General features: G+C 42.6%; 1 protein-coding gene across 18 annotated transcripts in view; it reads right to left on the bottom strand.

The window, feature by feature from the left end:
* LOC126419835 (UDP-glycosyltransferase UGT5-like) overlaps nt 1-14094 on the bottom strand; it is a 640482-nt gene that overhangs the window by 226453 nt on the left and 399935 nt on the right. For 7 of the 18 annotated variants that reach the window (XM_050087074.1, XM_050087077.1, XM_050087070.1 and 4 more), the window contains exon 6: nt 5403-5833. The exons of the other annotated variants lie outside the window; for them this stretch is intronic. In XM_050087074.1, the coding sequence (XP_049943031.1) occupies nt 5521-5833 (313 nt within the window). In that variant the 3' untranslated portion in view covers nt 5403-5520. Of the gene's footprint in view, nt 1-5402; nt 5834-14094 lie in introns of those variants that run through there. 18 annotated transcript variants of the gene reach the window in all.

Here is a 14094-nt window from a genome sequence, read left to right as displayed (position 1 = left end):
CACATTTCAGTCGTCGTGTGCGTCGATTCCTAGACAGACAGTTCCCTGTACCATGGCCTGCTCAATCCCCAGACATGTCCCCTCTGGACTTTTTGTTTGGGGAAAGATGCGCAACCCTGTTTACACAACTCCCGTTGCAACAGGAGAGGATCTGGTTGCCTGGATAGTAGCAGCAGCAGGAACAATTCAGGATACACCTGCGGTTTTTGCCCGTGTCAGACAGAACATGATCCGACGGTGTAACCTTTGTTTACATGTCAATGGAGGCATTTTTGAAAATCTACTATATTGAAATTGGGTTGTGTTAACGTGTTGTCTATTGGTCATAAAGAAATGGAAAAGTGTTTTTTGGTTTAATTAATTTGCCGCCAGATAAATCTTCCTCTACCGATTTAAATACTCCTCATAAGAAAAAATGACATTAGGGAAAAATATTTGTTTTGATGTCCCCTACAACCTCCCAGAGTTTGTCGGTTTAAATACTTTTCACCCTGTATAAACCATTCATCATGAAACGTCCCCTTAGAAAAATTATAAATGCCTGTGCTGATAAACCTCTTACATTATTTGATTTTCAAACAGCTGAGCAAAACTGAAAGTACTCAGACATTACTCTCTTTAATTATTCTGATCAACACTAAACTGACACACAATATTTTTAGCGCAACGCAATCTGACTTTCAAAAATCCCTACAAAAGAATGGCCCTGACTAACAATAACCTATTCCTGTCATGAATCACTTACCTCACAAAAATTTTCGTTACTCGAACTACTGCAATACAACGAGAGCCACTACTACCAGCTAAATAAAAGATTCTAACTACTGAAGGGACTAACTACTGATAGGCATAGTTAGCAAATGAAAGATTTTGATAAAGAACAAACAATGTATTTACCTTAATAGCGTTCAAAAATCATAATATGTATATCAGTTCATGACATCCAGTCTTACAAATTTACTGTCTCTGATGGACAGACGTCCAGATCATCCACTCTCAAAACTCCGCCATCTCTCTCCCCACATCCACCACTGCTGGCGGCTCACCTCCAACTGCGCAACGCTACGCGCTGTTAACAGCCAACTGCCCAACGCTACAATAGCAACTACTGCAACAATGCCGACCAGCCTCAGACTGCACACAGCACAGCCAGTGATTTTCATACAGAGCGCTACGTGCCGTTACCAACATAAAAACCTAAACAGCCTACTTACAATCATAACAATGAACCTGACGTAAACAAACACAAACGCGATGATTTGTCAGAAGCCGTAGCACACGTACACTGGTGTTGTTACGCTCTTAGAAGTAGGTCCTACTTATGTATTAGATATCTTATTACTAAGTTAAATTAAATGAAACATTGAGGTATTCAAATGTATTAACAACCATCAACGTTTTTCTTAAACATGCTTCAGCTACGTAGATTTTATTTCAAAAATCGTGTACCGTGATAGCCTGTGCAGCGTTTTGCCCAGATTGTCACGCTGTTAAAATGGCTAAGGCTTCTTCTTGTCCCGTAGTGGAAGACGGTTAAAAAGTACCGAGAAACAGGTTGTTCTTAATGTTTTTCATAAATTTATAGAGATAATCGGTTTTGAAGTCCTCCGAGGGACCGTATTATGCACAGTTGACCCACAACACCAAATCGGCTTTGTAGCGGAATCGATAAGGAAATAGATCGATGAGCAAGAGCAGTTCATGGTACGCTGCTTCAAGTCTCCTGTGCGTCATCTTTTTCCTCGTTCAATTTGAAATACCTACATCTGGTAATTGTAAAATTCATGATCATTTTTATGAATAATGCACGTCTTCTTGTTTCTAATTACGTATTGGACCCAAATTCCAGTTTCCATTTCAAATACAAATTCTTAATTATCGATTTGCTATGAAAGACTGTTCATAAAAGTTGTTTAAATTAAGAAAACATAACAATTTAATTTTTAAGGCAAAAATGAAAAACCAAATTCTCTTTATTTGGATTCTGTCCATCGTTTTATACCACAGAGGTACGTAAGTATCGTAGAAACATAAAGAACAACCATTTTCACAGCATCGAGCACATCATATAAATGCTGCATTATTGCATTTGCTACTGATCTGGAACCAAGCTGCGGGACTTGGCCCGAGAAGTAACAAGACTGTTAAGCTGTCAGACGAACTGGAACAAACGCACGCGGCTTTTTCACCCGTCACTGCCGAACGCTGGTGGGCTATAGAACGGCTCGTTATAAAACGAGAGAAAATGCTGCGCCTTGTTGGCTTCGTCGATGCTATTGTTGATAGGCACGTTATCAACGTAGCAGGTGACACTTCCAGAACTGAAATGTATTTATCGGTTTCGGATAAGGAAGGAGCTACGAGATTTCCAGGCGACTGACTGTAAGTAATACCTTCAGTAGCTTCAATATTTAACTATACGGTGAAATCCTTCAGTACTCTCTTACGTTACACACAGCATATGTAGAAAAATTACCCTGTGGTTACGTCGGAAATTTTCATCATTCTTGAAACTTCCTGGCAGATTAAAACTATGTGCCGGACCGAGACTCGAACTCGGGACCTTTGCCTCTCCTGAGCTTCTGTTAAGTTTGGAAGGTAGGAGACGAGGTACCGGCAGAAGTAAAGCTGTGAGGACAGGGCGTGAGTCATGCATGGGTAGCTCAGTTGGTTTTTGCCGGCACGGTAGCTCAGCGTGTTGGGTCAGAGAGCCGGTTGGCCTCTGTAGTATAAAACTGAGTGGAAGGATCAACCACTGAAATTGAACAGAATGCCTTGCGACGTCCGCAACGACCGAACACAATGATCAATAACCAACAATACTAAAAATGTTGGTAGAGCACTTACTCACGAAAGGCAAAGGTCCCGAGTTCGAGTCTCGGTCCGGCACACAGTTTTAATCTGCCAGGAAGTTTCATATCAACGCACACTCCGCTGCAGAGTGAAAATCTCATTCTTTCATCATTCTTGTTTTTAATTACAATAGTCCGTCAGCTAAAAACGAGAACGTGTTGCGGTTTTCGTCTAGTAGTCTAAGGAACGTATTGCTGGAGATTTGCAGTGTATTATTTCATTCTCCTTAAAAAATAAATGACATTCGAAGCTGTATTGCACCTCTGCTCGTCTCGTTTTACGTGCGAACTGCAGCTGGCCACTTCGCTGCAGGCTAGCTGCACCAGATGACTGGTCACTGGTGTCCAAGTTAAATGCGCCGATATCATCGCTAAGTCGATGTGCGCGTAACTCCCAGCACAAAACGTACCCCTATTATCTTATTTGAAAGTACTCGAGACAGCTAGGTTGCAGTCCCACGTGAAACGGAAATCCAATGAGGTTACAGCAAACGCGGAAGAATACATAGTGCAATCTTGACATCCGGCTTAGTCTTATGACGAACGGATTGTAGCACTTTTTTGCAGCTCTGTTCTGGTTTCTGGTGTTGTACTACTCTTCATGAGTGTCACACTATAAATTCAATCCCGTCTGTATTCAATTGCGGCAATAGTTAATGGATTCACAAATAGCCAGTTTGAGTAACTTAATTTCTGACGTGATCGTTAAGTCGAACAAGGCTTAACCCCCTGCTCCCCCAAGCCCTGCCAATCCACCTCCCCATTTCCTCAGAAAGCCTATCTAAGCTGACTCGGATGTCATACTGTTGTTTCCAAATGACACAGACAACACACGCATAAGTGAGTCTCCTATCCTCATATGAGTGCAATATTTGCAGCTGAATCCCTAGATTTTCGGATGAGACTGTAAAATAATTTTTATTGCTATTATTAAGGCCATGTCACTATCGCAGTAATAAAAATTGATGTGTAGGTCATCTCTTACATTACAGTAAAAACTCGATTAACCGTCGCTCTTTAAACCGTCAGTTTCTGTTAACCGTCACTGCTGTAACGGTATAATAATACTGTAATAACAGAATGCTCTAAGGTGCAGTGACGCGTTCACTTTGTTTATTTACTCTATTTTAGTGGGAAGTGAATGTACCCGCCCGCCGTAGAATGGTACATAAAATATGACCTTCAGTTAACGTGTTAACACATCTCCCGCTTTTCTTATCTTTGTCTCACTTGTGAGTCAACAATCACCACTGGATCGGTTTCCAGTTGTTGCGAGAAGACTGTTCAAATGGTTCAAATGGCTCTGAGCACTATGGGACTCAACATCTGAGGTCTAAGTCCCCTAGAACTTAGAACTACTTAAACCTAACTAACCTAAGGACATTACACACACCCATGCCCGAGGCAGGATTCGAACCTGCGACCGTAGCGGTCGCGCGATTCCAGACTGAAGCGCCTAGAACCGCTCGGCCACAGCGGCCGACGAGAAGACTGTAATTGTCGCAGTGTATCTAGCGGGCTGTGCCGTGTTACGTGTTTTCCACTTGAATAAGCTTTGTTGAATAATATTTTACACTACCGTATTTAGTGTAGGTGTGTGTGGTATAATGATTTGATAAAATGTCTGAAAAACGTAAACGTGTTGTTTACATTGAGTGTGTGACAGTTGACGAGATGATCAATTTGTGCAATAATTTACAAATCAGCACAAATTTGACGTCAGAAGAAGTGTCACAGTGGTTAGAGTGTGACAGAGTGGACGGGGGTTTTCAAATTTTGAGTGATGACGAAATTGTTCCCAGCGTAAGTGCCACCAAAGAAGAAGAAGAAGAAGAAGAAGGGGCTGATGAAGACGAGTGTTCAAACCATGAAGAAAAACGAACTATTAGCCATTCAGAGGCCGAAAAAATGCTGTCCAAGTGTATAGAATGGTTTGAAAGTCAAGAAGAGGCTAATGCAACGCAGGCACTACTGCTCCGAAAAATACGAAATATTGCCGCGGTGAAAGCTCGAACATCAAAAAGGCAGAAGAAATTGACTGACTATTTCCAAGCTAGATAAACTATTTCATCTGTAAGTTTATAGTACAGTACAGTACTGTACATTACGTATTTTGGTACTTTTATACCTACTGTGTACGGATGTTTTTATCATGTAATAAATAGTTTTACTTGCTATTACAATCGTGTTTAATTTGTTTTCGCTCCGAAATATTATTATATTACTGTGAGAGTGATATGTGTCTATACATAAATTAATTGATTGAGGTTATGTTTTGGAGGAATACACTGTTTCTGTTATCCGTCTATTCGCTCAACCGTCGCGAGCACGGTCCCGAAGATGATGGTTAATCGAGTTTCCACTGTAGTATCGTCATTTACTGAGGTTTTCTCGACCAATATGTTAAAGCTATTCGCAGCTGAAAGACGTCACAGTGCGTCTGACATACTACTCTCTGAAGTAGTTCTGTTACCTGTATTGTGATTAGTTCGCCAGTGTACTTGAGAAGCGTTTGTAAGGTCTTATGCAACATTTCATCACGGTATGATGAAAGCAGAAGATGGGCGATTTATTTTACGCGGACATGAGTATGAATAATGAGTATTTCTCAGCTTGAAATTTTCACAGAGCTGATGTCAGATGTAAAAACACTGTAAACTAAGTAAGCTCAATCCTTCTTGTGCGTCTTCTTTGATTTCTTCGCGGTTTGAGGCGGCGCTGCCGTCTTGCCGGCGAACAGCCGCAACACGGCCCTGATTGCGATCCCCGCCGCTAGGAGCAGCACCGCGGCCGCGGCTACCAGCACGGCGACGACATCTAGCAGGAAGTACTGGTACCAGGTGAGGTCCAGCGCCGCGGACCTGAGGTGTGGTGCCCCCTGGTGCCTGATCACGTACTCTGTCCAGTAGACAGCCTCGTCCAGCGGCTTCATCGGGCGATCGTTGAAGATCCTAGACAGCCGCTGGGCGTTCTCGCGGTACCTGCGGATTTCAACCAAAATTACGTTCACATCATTTCCACAGGTACTCTGTAAAAATGAAATAACAGCACGATTTCTTTCTCTACAACGTTACATCGCGATATAGATTTCTGCGTAATTAGCTGCTCCAAATTCCAAATATTGTTAGAGCAGCTAATTTTCCTCAACGGCTTCTCCAGAGAGATAGGGAAATGCAAAATTTTGTAATGAAGTTTGACATGGCATGCCATACTTCAAAAGTGACGAAAAACAAAAATGAGACCAAAGTTGGACGACTGCGTGACTGACAATAAGTAACCTACACGACAGATGCTACCATTTTCCTGAAAGTTCCGGAAACTTCATAAAGTAAACAGTAAAAAATACCTTTATTTCTAAATAATACTTCGCCGATAGACTGACAGTATAGAGGAAGGAAGCGAGGCACTATTGCACGTAACTCAATAAAATACTGCGTGTTTCAGCTAGAAGAAAATATTTAACTGTGTATGAATTACAGTGTACAAGCAGTTCAAATAATTCGTTTTTGTACTTATTCTGATGTAAAATTTTATTACGATGATGCATCACCAGTACTGTATTAAATCTGACTTCTGCAAATGCGATTAGTGCTTATAGTAATCACATTATTCATGTCCTATAGTACAACTCTCGAGTTATTCAAACGATTTTGCGTACCATTCTGTAGCAGCAAAACAATTATCTGATGTAAAAAGCTTCCATTTTTCAAAAGGAGCCGTCACGGAATACTACAAATGGGATCCTTGGGAAAATGCTACAGGTCGGAAAAGCATCTGTTACTTACCAGGTGCATTCAAGTTCTAAGGTCTCCAAATTTTTTTTCTAATTAACTACTCACTCCAAATCGATGAAACTGGCGTTACTTCTCAACGTAATCGCCCTGCAGACGTACACATTTTTCACAACACTGACGCCATGATTCCATGGCAGCGGCGAAGGCTTCTTTAGGAGTCTGTTTTGACCACTGGAAAATCGCCGAGGCAATAGCAGCACGGCTGGTGAATGTGCGGCCACAGAGAGTGTCTTTCATTGTTGGAAAAAGCCAAAAGTCACTAGCAGCCAGGTCAGGTGAGTAGGGAGCATGAGGAGTCACTTCAAAGTTGTTATCACGAAGAAACTGTTGCGTAACGTTAGCTCGATGTGCGGGTGCGTTGTCGTGGTGAAACAGCACACGCGCAGCCCTTCCCGGACGTTTTTGTTGCAGTGCAGGAAGGAATTTGTTCTTCAAAACATTTTCGTAGGATGCACCTGTTACCGTAGTGCCCTTTGGAATGCAATGGGTAAGGATTACGCCCTTGCTGTCCCAGAACATGGACACCATCATTTTTTCAGCACTGGCGGTTACCCGAAATTTTTTTGGCGGCGGTGAATCTGTGTGCTTCCATTGAGCTGACTGGCGCTTTGTTTCTGGATTGAAAAATGGCATCCACGTCTCATCCATTGTTACAACCGACGAAAAGAAAGTCCCATTCGTGCTGTCGTTGGGCGTCAACATTGCTCGGCAACATGCCACACGGGCAGCCATGTGGTCGTCCGTCAGCATTCGTGGCATTCACCTGGATGACAGTTATCGCATTTTCAGGTCGTCATGCAGGATTGTGTGCACAGAAGCCACAGAAATGCCAACTCTGGAGGCGATCTGTTCAACAGTCATTCGGCGATCCCCCAAAACAATTCTCTCCACTTTCTCGATCATGTCGTCAGACCGGCTTGTGCGAGCCCGAGGTTGTTTCGGTTTGTTGTCACACGATGTTCTGCCTTAATTAAATTGTCGCACCCATGAACGCACTTTCGACACATCCATAACTCCATCACCACATGTCTCCTTCAACTGTCAATGAATTTCAGGTGGTTTCACACCACGCAAATTCAGAAAACGAATGATTGCACGCTGTTGAAGTAACGAAAAGATCGCCATTTTAAGGATTTAAAACAGTTCTCATTCTCGCCACTGGCGGTAAAATTCCAATAGCCGTATGGTGCTGCCATCTCTGGGATGTATTGACAATGAACGCGGCCTCATTTTAAAACAATGCGCATGTTTCTATCTCTTTCCAGTCCGGAGAAAAAAAATCGGAGGCCTTAGAACTTGAATGCACCTCGTACGTACAATTGTGCCAGTGTCTACACCAATCACCATCATCACCGTCGCAATTGTCCTCTTTTTATTTTCATTCTTCCCTTGGATGTAGATTCTCTTAAATTTCTTGCATTTCGTCCTCGATAGCTTCGCTTTTTATTGTTCTTCTATTTGTTACATCAAACAGTTTTTGTTTTACTCCGTCAATGTGTGTAATCTATAGAAAACACGAAGTTAACTGAACGAACAGTTCGCGGTTCATAGAAAGAGTTTCTCAGACCCCAAAAGGGACTCTACATGTGGTTTCTTTAGCACTTAATGCAGGGTGTCCAGAAAAGGGCTACCTGATTTCAAAATTAAATATCTCTAAAACAAAGATCGATAGAGGAATGCAGTAAACGGTATGTTTATTGTGAAAGCTGTAAGAAGTTTATACAGCAGTTTGAAATAATAGTTACAAAAGCTGCTAACAGAGGGCGCTGTACGCTGTACAGCTCATATCAGCATACATAAGTGAAATAATCGTATGAAAACAATCTTTGCAAACAATCACATCACAATGTTTTCAAAATGTTCACCATTGGCACTACAGAGGTGGCGCAAACGAAGAATGAAATTCGTCATCACATTTCGTAGTGTCTCAACCGAAATGGATTCACATGCCACAGAGATCGCCGATTCAAGCTCGTCCAGCGTGGCGGGATGCTTCGGGTAGACCATGTCTTTCACTGTGCCCCACAAAAAAAAGTCACAGGGAGTCAAATCCGGCGAATATGGAGGCCAATCCATGCCTGCACCAGTAAATTTGGGATATTCCAAAGCAATGACTCGATTCCCGAAGTATTCCTCAAGAAAGCGAAACACTTGTTCGGTCCGATGTGGTCGGGCTCCATCTTGCATAAACCATTCAGTACCTGGTCGATCCTCTAACGCTTGGTGTGTGGCGACAAATTGTTCCAAAATTGCAACGTAACGTGCACCAATGACCGTTTCTCGAATGAAAAAAGGGTCAATAATGCCTCTGCTGCATACTGCAGCCCACACAGTAACTTTAGCAGAATACAGGGGTTTCGCTTCACACCAATATGGGTTTTCGGAACCCCAAAATCGTCCGTTCTGCTAATTCACGTATCCATTCAGGTGGAAGTGTGCTTCATATGTAAACCAGATGCAGCGAACATCAAATCCTTCACTATCAATTATTGTGAGCATCTGATTAGCAAATGCAACCCTTTGTTGCACAGCTCGTACGGGTATGGCCTGGTGCGTTTGAATTTTGAATGGAAACATGTGTAGGCTCTATCTCAGTATTTTCTGCATGCTGGAACGCTTCAAACCAATCTCAGATGCAATTCTACGGACGGATGACATTAGATTTCGCTGAATAATTCCAGAAACTGTGGCGATATTTTCAGGCGTAACTGCGGTTTGCTTGCGGCCAACATACTCCACTAGATCGTCAGTTACACTGCCTGTTCGTTGAAATTTTGCGATGAGCGTACGAATGGTTTTCGCATCGGGTCCTTTTGGAACATTAAATCGTGCTTGAAAACGTCGCCTTTTTGCCGTAGGACTCTTCCTTCGGTACGCTAACCTCCTTTCATGTTTCAATAGTGGAACTGATCGCTCTGGGCTTCGGATCACTATTTATACTAGGCATTACGTATGGCGATTACAGCGCCATCTGTTAGCAGCTTTTGTAAGTATTATTTCAAACTGCTGTATAAACTTCTTACAGCTTTCACAATAAACATACCGTTTACTGCATTCCTCTATCGATCTTTGTTTTCGAGATATTTAATTTTGAAATCAGGGAGTCCTTTTCTGGACACCCTGTATTCCTTTCAAAGGCCTTCCAGGTCTGCACTCTTCGAAGGAGGGAGTCCATGAGGAGAGGGTGGTAAATCTCTAGTTCTCTGCCACCTTCTGCAAAGCAGCTACGGCGACGTCCCGGAAGTCATCGCAGGTTCTTCGTGCAGCGCCAGTCCGGTTTCTTCGCAGGACCCATTCCGCCGGTGCACGTATTGTTTTCAGTGCGGCTGAGTCTGGTGCAGAGATATTCTGCTCCACAATCGACTCCTGCATCATAGCTGACATGTGTGTTGCAAACTGACCCCGCTCGATACCGATTAGTTCCTCACAGTACACTTATCACAATGACGGGACCATTATAATACCGATAATAGAAGTATACTGGGTCGAAAGTTTGCTCTGTAGTCCAGCTACCCGAATCAGCCCCGAACCCTATAAGCCAGGGCCGGCCAAACGCTGCACAGTGTGCAGACGTGCGGAAGTGCTGCACATGTGCGCACGTGTGCGACAGCGAGCTACAGCGACATCTGTTATTAGACATGTGTCCTAAGTGAACGGCGGCGGCTCCACTTCCCTGTTTATGTGGTGCAAGCAAGAGCGCAACATACCCAGTCTCATTTACCCCTGGTAAACGTAACCTTAACAGAGAAGTACTGAGAAATACCAGGTACTGTGAAAAGCAAAGGACGGGAGATATATGTTCTCAGTCGTTTAAAAATGATTGGGAACTGCAATTATTTTTTGTATCCGTTGGTGAAAACTCACAATGTTTGCTGTGCCGCCGAATAATAGGCGGCCAGCATAAGTTTTCAATTGAAAGACACTACAATAAATATCACAAAAACGAATGTAGTGTACTCAACAGTGAAGAACGGCAAGCAAAATTAAATGTCCTTAAGAAAATGGATGAGACACATAAACTCGATTATCAATTCTTCATGACCAGTGATAAACTTGTTTGGATTTATTCGTTTCATAATTAAAAATTATTGTATACTAACTGTGCATTATTGCCTCATTCTGCTCCATGTTACATTATTATCAGGAAAGTTGGTCATTAAACCGATTGTTCCAATGTATACTTACATTTAGGGATTTTTTTTTTTAAATTTGTGAAGGGCTACGCTCAGCTGAAGTCGATAAAGCATAACACTCACCTAATTGTCGGTTATTATGCAGATTTCAGACGTAACTGATGAAAGATGTAGCAGTAATGGTATTGAAATAACAGGTGATCATCGAGATGTCTGCGGTTATCATTCTGGTCAGAGGTCAGTGAGACAGAAATTATGTGGGTGTAACTGAGGGCACCGAGAATTAGTTATAGGAAACCTTGCATTAGTTTAATGTTATTTGAAATCATGAATCAGGTTCATTGGAAGTCGCTAAGTGCTCTCTTTCGTAAATACTAGATCAAAAATATTACGCGTATTTACGTGCCGTCAGTCAAGCTGCCTTAAAAAAAACCCACGGTTGTTAACTGGGGGTTAATCTGTTAACATAAAAGTAGACGTCTCAATGAGTAGACTGTGACAGTATTTTAAATGTTTAATACGCGAAATACCTTCCCATGGTTGGCTGGCAAGCTGTGGAAAGAGCACTAGAATGCGCCGGTACAGAGTACCCCAGCAAGTGGATAAAGCGACATGCGTGCGTAGAAACATGAACTGCATGGACGCTGACGGCTGCGGCGTGCACGCTGTGACCCGGAAGTTGCACATGGGCAGGGGCACCGCACGCGTGCACAATTTCTGGCCGGCCCTGCTATAAGCCGACCCGCCAAACTCGGTAGCATATCGCTACTGCGCCACGTTTAAAGGAAGTATTTGGCAGTGATTTGTGTAAGACTTAATTAACCCGGACTCAATTTATTACACGTGAAAGCTTACTTCCCACAACGTTTACTGAATTTTACCGAACCACGAAATCGGAGTACTGTGACAGCGTCAAATGCACTCCCTCCACAACAGCAATGAAGCGGGTCACGTCTAGCAAGCGCTAAGCGAAGCTTCAAGTGATGTAAAGAGAGAGAACACTGGAAATTGCATCAGTGGAAACGAGCCATTTGGAGTGATGACGAACCAGGCCGTACCCGGTGACAATCCGACGAAAGGTCTGTACGAAATTATCTGCCGTCGTGTGTAGCGGCAACAACAAAGTATCGAGGGGGTTGTGTTCCGTATGGTGGGTGTTTTACATGGCTACGATGTGGTCCCCGTATTGCAGTTAAGAAAACGCTAAATGAGGAAGTATGTTAACACAATTTACAGCATACTGTACGGCAAACAGCGCGAGAACAGTTCGGAGAGGACGATTGTTTCTATCAGCTGTCATAGTCTGTAAGGCAATGGCTTGTCGACAGTGACATTCCTGAAATGGACTGGCCTGCCAAGAGTCCCGACTTAAACCGAATGGTACACCTTTGGGATGAGCTAGAAAGTCGCGTTAGCTCCACACCCCAAAAACCAACGCCAATATCTTCTCTGGTTTCTGATCTTGAGGAAGAATGTGCTAAAATACATCCACAGACGTTCAGACACGTCACTGCAAGTCTTCCCATCAGAGAGTAAGCTGTTATAAGGGTGAAGGGTGGAAACACTCCATATTAACAGGCACTAATGGGTGTTTACTTAGTTTTGATCTGATACTGGGTACAGATAATCGTAGCCCACGTCGTTTCCTATAATCATGCATCACTGTCTTACTATTAACTAATTATGCACGGGAATGTTCTCATGCCTATAATGCAAGTTTCTTTTCGGGCCACTCTTAACCAAAAAGAAGCAAGCGCCAAATTGTCTTTCACCCGATATGCATGGTCCAAAAGATTTGTATTTTGAATGCTTTTATGACAACTATTAACTGACATATTGTCAAGACGGAGTCCAGGCAGAAACTACCTCAACGATACTAAACGATATACGTTACAGTTATTTATTCCATGTTTCAAAGTTAAACCTAGTGAACTGACTTCTTAAACAAGAGAAGTTTTGAGTGGTCCGCGACCAGTATGCTAAAGCCCTTCCAAATCGTTGGGTGTACCTTGACCTTTGCCAGAATTCAGAGACATAACGATAAGAAGTCCTCACTTCGTGCTACTGATGTGTAGACTGTGTAAGAGTCAGTATAAATCTTCGCTCTTCCCGTAGACTTTGCTGGAATTAATTCATCATTAATATAGTTTGCAGAGCACATTATTATTATTATTACTTGCAAAATTCATAGTCATTCCGTATAGGTGGGCTAACAGCAAATATCGCAGCGAATTTTGTCATACTCGCCGCTAAACGTGACTCTTGTTGATCTGCAGTCTAAAAACCGTAATTTCTGCCCTGGAAAATTAACAATAGTGCATCAGATTAGAGGCGTATTCCCCACACTGTGCGCGTCTCTTATGGCAACGAAGGACAAAAGTATGTTACAACTTAACACGGAATTGAAGCACTTTCTGTTTATGTACAAAGCCTATGGGTTGACCATTAAGCTACAGTGACGACCAGCTATGATTTGCCTGTCAGGATACATGTGGTGTATCTGTTGTTGTTGTTGTTGTGGTCTTCAGTCCTGAGACTGGTTTGATGCAGCTCTCCATGCTACTCTATCCTGTGCAAGCTTCTTCATCTCCCAGTACCTACTACAACCTTCTGAATCTGCTTAGTGTATTGGTCTCCCTCTACGATTTTTACCCTCCACGCTGCCCTCCAATGCTAAATTTGTGATCCCTTGATGCCTCAAAACATGTCCTACCAACCGATCCCTTCTTCTAGTCAAGTTGTGCCACAAACTTCTCTTCTCCCCAATCCTATTCAATACCTCCTCATTAGTTACGTGATCTACCCACCTTATCTTCAGCATTCTTCTGTAGCAATACATTTCGAAAGCTTCTATTCTCTTCTTGTCCAAACTGGTTATCGTCCATGTTTCACTTCCATACATGGCTACACTCCATACAAATACTTTCAGAAACGACTTCCTGACACTTAAATCTATACTCGATGTTAACAAATTTCTCTTCTTCAGAAACGATTTCCTTGCATTGCCAGTATATATTTTATATCCTCTCTACTTCGACCATCCTCAGTTATTTTGCTCCCTAAATAGCAAAACTCCTTTACTACTTTAAGTGTCTCATTTCCTAATCTAATCCCCTCAGCATCGCCCGATTTAATTTGACTACATTCCATTATCCTCGTTTAGCTTTTGTTGATGTTCATCTCATATCCTCCTTTCAAGACACTGTCCATTCCGTTCAACTGCTCTTCCAAGTCCTTTGCTGTCTCTGACAGAATTACAATGTCATCGTCGAACCTCAAAGTTTTTATGTCTTCTCCATGAATTTTAATACCTAC

The sequence above is a fragment of the Schistocerca serialis genome, chromosome 9 (genome assembly GCF_023864345.2).
Source record: "Schistocerca serialis cubense isolate TAMUIC-IGC-003099 chromosome 9, iqSchSeri2.2, whole genome shotgun sequence".
Taxonomy (NCBI): domain Eukaryota; kingdom Metazoa; phylum Arthropoda; class Insecta; order Orthoptera; family Acrididae; genus Schistocerca; species Schistocerca serialis.
Note: the sequence above shows the minus strand (reverse complement) of the source record. Positions and strands in the feature narration are given on the sequence as shown.